This window comes from Ceratosolen solmsi, unplaced genomic scaffold, assembly GCF_000503995.2.
Source record: "Ceratosolen solmsi marchali unplaced genomic scaffold, CerSol_1.0 scaffold3, whole genome shotgun sequence".
In the NCBI taxonomy this organism is placed as follows: domain Eukaryota; kingdom Metazoa; phylum Arthropoda; class Insecta; order Hymenoptera; family Agaonidae; genus Ceratosolen; species Ceratosolen solmsi.
Window position 1 is genome coordinate 6,266,305 of NW_011948428.1, and position 7,413 is coordinate 6,273,717.

The following is a 7,413-nucleotide window of genomic DNA, read 5'->3' on the forward strand; positions in this document are numbered from 1 at the left end:
TGATTTACGTACGTTAATATGTTACTCTACGTTCGTCATATTATATTATAATTGATATAAATAAATTATAAGATAGATTTAGTACTATTTTTCAGATTATATATTAATTTTAAAGCAAATCATAGCTGATTCCATTTATTAAGTCAATTAGAAATTTGTATTATTATTTGCATTTGTTTCATTTTTTATAATATATCAATTACGAATAATTCGTATAATTTCGCGCGAATAAATCATATATAATAATTAAGTGTATAGGTAAATGACATTTTTCATCAGTAAATTAGAGTAGTATATTTCAATCAAAATTAAAAAAAAGATACACTATCTTATGAGATAAGAGGCACCGACAAAATACAATTTATGTGATTAAAAAATGAGTTTCTTTCTCTCTTCCCATAAAAAAATCGTATCGAATTTATCTGCACTATTAAATCGAAAGAGGTTCGACACTTACATTGATTAAATCATCTCGTCGTTCACGTAAACCTTCCGTTCACTGTATAATTTTGCGCATATGCGTTTCGCGACTGGCATTTTCGATCGAAGCGAGATATCGAAATTTTTCAGATCCCAATACTAGGCATACGTGACTTCCGAAAAAATTTCTTGAAAGTTAATATTATAAAAAGTAGATTAGAATGCTTTATTAGATTATTACAATTTTTTTTGTTTTTTTTTCGTTTAATAATGTTTCAGACACTTTCTTAACATGCTGCAAGAATATAATAATCGTAACAATATCAACGGCCATAACAACAATATCTATAGTAATAACAACAACAATATTAAGAGTCAGATAAAAAGCCTGAATGTGAGAATGAATGTGTTTTAAAACATCGAGAAGGCATTTAACCATTTCTTTCATTTCTTCGAATAATTATTAAAAAAATTTAATAATCTTATTTCACTTGATAAATATGACTTTATGTACTTTATAAAGAATTTATAAGTTTCCTTAACATTTTTATTAGAAATTATTTTCTATCCGTCAAACCTTTTTTAGGGAGAAAAAATAATTTTTGCTGCTTTAATAATGGGAAAACTACTAAATATCGTAAAATGTGTTTGCCTTCCACAAATCCGATTTGTGATGCACGAGGCACAATGAAAATAAATAAATTAATTTAAATGCAATAATAGCGCAATTAAGAAACATGTTTTAGAGCGTCGCATAATACGACCTTAGCCAATTACTTTATTGAAATAAAAAAATTAAATCGCATCTGAGACGCTTGAAACGTTCGATGAAAAGAGAGATATAGGAGACCCTCTATATATATATATATATATAAAAATAAATAAAAAAAAAATAAAAAATAACAAAAAAAATAAAAAAAACGTACCCTTTGTCCGCGACTGGCATACAGAAATAGAGAGCAGACAAAAAAAGAGGCAAATATAGATTCGAATCGCGCATTCAAATGAGACATATACACATTTATTCATACATCCTTGGGGGGCCTTTAAGCCGCTCTGCAACTGGCTTAAGGTAATAAACGAACGGACTTGGACGCCGATAATAAATAATTAAAACCGGGTGGCGCGCGTGCCTGCGACGATAAATTTCGGGGACATTTGTTGTGCTCCGGCAACTTGTACGGGTTTGCCTCTTTCTCCCTCCTACCCCCTCCCCCCTAGCTCCCACTCTCTCACTCTCACTCTCACGCCCTCTCTCTCTCTCTCTCTCTCTCTCTCTCTCACGCTCTCTCTCTCTCTCTCTCACGCGCACACGCGGGCGCTCTTTCGGCCTAAGACTCGATTATCGCTGAATAATGATCTAGCGATTAAATTTATATTGGTCAGAAAAACATTTTGCAATTTATCATACTTTGCGAGAAGTATTATGTCGTTACGCTGTAAATTATTCGGTAGGAGGATGAAGTTTTCTCTCTATATTCTATACTTAACGGACTTTCATAACGAACATTTTAGTCGCTTCTGCAATTCAATAATGTCGATCGAATAAAGTCATATTGCCTAATGCACTCGCAACTCATCAATCGTACAATCGGTAATTGTGTCGATTCCTTTATTTCTCACATCAAGCTCTCATCATTCTGTGGATATTGCGAGTAGTTATACATTTATATTCTTAATAAGCGAACATACAATTTAAATAATCTGAGGGGATGAGAGGAGATAATCAAGACGACGAGCTTATTGACATTTTCCGATGAATTTCGCGATATAAATTAACTAATGCGTACGAGAATAAATTATTATACGCATCCCAACACTTTGATGATTATTTTATGAATATTTTTTTACGTGATTCGATATAGAGAAATATCTAGCAGATAAATAAGCTTTTAAAATGTCGCGTCAAATACGTTTGCCATTTATTATTTATAAATTTTGTTTCTTGGGAGAAATATTCGTTCCTCGAGTGTAATCGATATTCTCAATTTTAATCTATTATTTACTGGACTAGAAATCGCGCCTAATAACAGATAAATAATAGCGGTATCGTCCTTATTTACCGTGTCATTTATTGCCAAGGAGCCAAAGATAAGTAGTCGGCCATTATCACGAAGAGAGGTTACGTTTGCTCCCGTCGCGCCGAGAGAGTCGATTAGCGAATCCGAGGGGTAAATCAAGATTAGCGAAGTTATGCGCGTAATCGCGCGGTGTCTCGAGATTAGCCAATGGCCATCCGGCACGCGAACTTCGGTCCAAGTCTCGATTAGACTGACCCGCACACCCGCCAAGGAACTACCGTGAAACGTTCGCGTAATTATTTGCTCGATTACGGGTATGTATGATCGTGGCTATCCAGCGACTCTCATGAAATGGGCTTTTCTATATCTTTATATATATATATATATATATATATTGTTTTTTTCTTTTTCATTTATTTCAACGCTTCGCAACATTTATCGATTGTTTTTTTTCTTTTTCATTTATTTCAACGCTTCGCAACATTTATCGTCGTTGAGATGCAGGAAGCCGAGAGACCTCGAGATTTACATGGGCGTGTCCATCATCCCCGATAAATCGACAGGTTTCGGGGTAATAAGAAGCTCGTCGAGTAAATTTCAGTTAATTTCAGTAAATTCGTTCGAGTCAATGTCAGCTTCGATATTATAGTCCATCCAATGTAAATATTATTTATTCTCGATAATTTATTATAAATAAATACAAAGTGTTTAATGGGCATTGAAATGGGATGTTATTGAAGGCTAATAATCGCTGCTCGTTCAATCTTTACAATCATTAATGCTCGCTATCAATTAAGACAACATTAGCGCATCGATTATAATAAACAAATGCCACTAATGCCGAACGAGCATTGGCGTGGCGTATTAATGGATTTCGGAGCGAAGGATATGCCTATTATAATAAAATTACTTTGTATAAATGGAGGACTATCGTAAATGGCGCATACAAGTACAAAGTACTCATCTACCGGCGTAAAAATCCGATGCGGCTTAGCGCGCTTACGATAGCTAATGATTTATGATTATTTATGATCATTGTATTAAAAACGAATTTCATGGGAGTGAAGAAAATTATTCAACGCGGAGAGAATAAAGGGGACTTGGATAAGGAAGCGGGAAGGAAGTGAAGCGACATCGAGTCTAAGTAAATGACGATTTTGAGTTCTCAACTTTGAGCTTATTGAATAACAGCCGTGCATGGTAATTATTCGCAAATGTTTACTCACCATCAGGAGGCACAAAATCTTCGCTAAGACGGCAAGCTGTGGTAACCTGAAACAAGTTAAAGCAACGTTTGCATTAAAATCACATGGTACAGGGCGGGCTTTATGATAAAAGGCATGGGAAACAATTTGTGATAAATAAATTACGTTGGCGCGATCAATTGAGTGTAGTGCCGTGGTGTATGGGTAATTGCAGGTAAATTTTTTAGCCTACGGAGCACATCCGTACGTTGATATTTATCGATTTTGCCATTTAATAAGCTACAGCCACGCAAGAGGAGGTGGTAGAGATTATTCAGTAGCCAACTCGACCAGAGTCACATGAGTACGATTAGCTCCAACGCAAAGGGCTCGATAATGTCGAAGCGTGATTTTAAGAAATAGCCCGAGCTCGGCTCAACTTTAACATTAATTTTAACATTAACATACTCGCACAATGTAAATTGGATAGCATCGATTAACGAGTATCGGGCGAAAACTGTGTCCAACGGTCGGTAAATTATTACCCAAACAATACTTAATATACTCCGCACTAAAAGTCAAATATCCAGGGATAATTCGCCAACGGTAGACGGGAATGACTTTAGAGATAATAGAGTGAATAAATCATCCAGACGCGTAGTAACTGCCGTAAATGTGACCGACTAATTGCATTTGCTCGATCTTCGTCTTAAATGTCCGGTACTACACCGACGCATTCACACGTAGACTCGGCTTAAAAGTTTGTTAAAGCATTAACGTCGTTAACGCGACTGGCTAATTGAAACGTCCATGGATTATAAGGCCGAGGGACATATAAAGACGTACGAGTCATGCCCTTCGTGTGAATAACATGCTCGCCTTGCCCTTCTCACGGATAAGTGTTGATTTAGACCGAATGTATAAAATAATAACCGCGGCGTGAAAGAGCGATCGTCGAGCTTCGAGTGGTGCGTGACTATGCGATGCGAGGATTGCATTATGCAGCGGGGATATACAGTTTCCGCGGGTGCGTGCGGTCGCGTATTCTTGTTACCGCGAAACGCGGCCTCGTTCACTCCTAACGGGCCGATATTGCGAATGATCGGTACTCCCGATGGATTGCGTAAGTGCTGAGTAGACCAAGACAGCCAAGACGTCGAGTTCGAGTTCATCGAGCGCTCGTTGTTTGGCCATTTTTCAGTTCATCGTGTCGATGGATATTTATTTCTCGCTGTCTCGCTGCAACGAGGGACGAGGGCGGCTTTGGGATACAGGGCTGCGCTCGCGGCAAACTTCGTCGACGGAGATGCGCCGACGTGTTTACGGTATTTCGCAAGTAGTGACGAGTGCCGACTATTCCGACTATTCCTCTTATTGTTTATAATCTCAATTATTCGTGGGTAATGATTCGTGTTAGTTATCGCGAGTGAGAAATCAAGCGTTGGGTAAGGTCGTGGGACAGGTTGACGTGGCTTATAAGAGCGCTTGAGAATAATAATTGGTAGTGATAAAAGTTTGACGATTAATTGAAAATTGATAATTTGAAGAGATGAGATTACCGATGACAAGTGATTTCAAAGTGAAATTTTCTTTGAAAAAATGACAGTGAATATTTTTCATGGATTTTTGTGGTTAATGAATTTTTTTTTTTTTTTTTTTTTTTTTTTTTTTTTTTTTTTTTTTTTTTTTTTTGTTAAGAGCACGAAGTTGGTTATGGTTGCACGTGCGGTCGAATAATGCCAACCCGTTTTCTGCCCGTACTTTACAAGTGTACACTTAACGCTATTTTAAATAGTGTAATGAATATAGGAGAAAATAAATTTCTCCGACTCGTGTGGAAATGCTCGGTGGGTAATTTAATCCTTGTTTCGTGAAAGTTATCATTGACACTGTGCACCGGGCAATTACTTTGAAAGGCTTAGCAACGTTTTTGAAATCTTACGATTCTAACGAGTCTTATCTATTCGTAAGCATCGGTATAATATAATTGGAGTAGTCGCTCGAGAGCAGCGGAAAGTGCACGCGAACCGTACGTGCGGTAGGTTTGGACGGTCGGGGAAGATTGTCAGGGACATAGACGCGAGCGTGTCGAGGCAAATCCGGCGGAACTTGGTATAAATCATGCCCGCGGGCATTCTTTGCAGAGCAGCGCCTCGGCATCCAACGACGTCGAGTGACAGGGATTCGGGCGCATTTATTATGGTGACGCGTACCCACCGCGCAACCATGATATCAGGCGCTCCTCTTGGTTCGCCGAGGGCATCTCGGGTTACCACGGCGTTTAATTACCGCGACGCGTGGGCTTCCGCAGCCACTGTTGCGCGCCATTTGGCTCGATAGGGACGATTGTGAGGTTATATCGGCTTTTCTCTTTTTGCGACTGTTGGTCGCTTAATTTTCTTTTGAAATGGGGCTCGGCGACTGTACGAGGCGGCCGGTTGAAATTGTCGAGCTTGTGGGTTGGTTGCACGTAGACGATTAGCGTGTCGACGAGTCTACGTCCTCACAATTCAAACTGGAATTTGTACTTGGGTATAAATTTATTTCTTATCTTATTTATTTTTTTATTCGCCGTATTTTATTAAAAATAGGAAAATTAGTTTTTTCTCTCCCCCTCCACCCCCCGCCCATTCCCCTCCTCCCCCCAACCCCCATTATATTTACTCGAATAGTTTTTGAATATTAATGAATAATCAAGGTGGGTACGTTAATGCTCGCTTAACCAATGGACTCACCAATGTTAAATCGATGGATTGATAGAATACGATAATCGACATATTTTTGCTTTACTAGAAAATCTTAAATTTAACGCGATTAGCTTAGATCGGATGTATTTTAATACCGACAACGATATTTTTCCACCTACCGCACCTATTTCAATAATATCATATTTATGAAGACGAACATAAGGATAGAAGCGCGGACAAATCAATATTTTAACACGAATTTTATGAATTTTATGGTAGAGGTTCGACGATCGATTGGCGCTTTAGATAAAAAGTTTCGTAGAGGCTTGAAGGGCGAGGACACACTCAGCTGACACCCAGCTAATTGAAAAGTTTGTTCTTTAAATGAAATTACACTAGATTTCGGAGCGCTCGCGTACCCGTCCCATATTCATTGGTCGTTGAATCGTCGAGCTTTTAGCATTTGCAGCGAGTCCAAGGGCACTCGATTGTCGAGCGCGCAAGAAGCCGAGCTGCAGGTAGCAGAGGTTGTCGGTGGTGGTGGCGATGGTAGTGGAGGAATGAAGGCGGGGGCGGAGGCCCTAGTCCGGTGGAGGGGATGCGCGTATTTCGCATGAGAATGGATTACACGAGGGACGGGGGATCGGCATTGCGCATAAATCGGAGTCGTCGGTAGCGCACGCCTCCGCAGATACGCGCGCGGGAACTTGCTCACTGCTACTCGGGCCCCGGGCGACGCTAATACTTTTTTCCCGCCGAGGCTTACGTATTTCCAAGGCGCCGCTCCGATCCCAGGACGTGCTCTCGCTTCTTTATGGCTTCGGCCGGGAGGTACCACGCGGGTGCTCGCCCCACCCCACCCTCCCACGCTCCTACTGGGCTTCCGGGGCGCTGGCGCTGGCCACGTAAAATGGGCAGCCCATTGGCGATGGTTATTGGCTCAGCGGTGGCTTGGCCATCCGTTGGGCGATTTCGGCACTCGGCCATCGATGCCCTTTTCCGAAGCGCCATTTTATGAGGCGACAGGACGCCTTATAAAACTGACTGAGCTGCCGTCGTTTTTCACTTTACAAGCTACGCATTATCCTCTCTATGCGCTTT

General features: G+C 40.1%; 1 protein-coding gene across 1 annotated transcript in view; it reads right to left on the minus strand.

Annotated features, from left to right (window-relative positions):
• Positions 1 to 7,413, minus strand: part of LOC105363672 (uncharacterized) — a 29,127-nt gene that overhangs the window by 18,942 nt on the left and 2,772 nt on the right. The window contains exon 2 of the mRNA XM_011501422.1: positions 3,668 to 3,713. Coding sequence (XP_011499724.1) covers positions 3,668 to 3,713 — 46 coding nt within the window. The remainder of the gene's footprint in view (positions 1 to 3,667; positions 3,714 to 7,413) is intronic.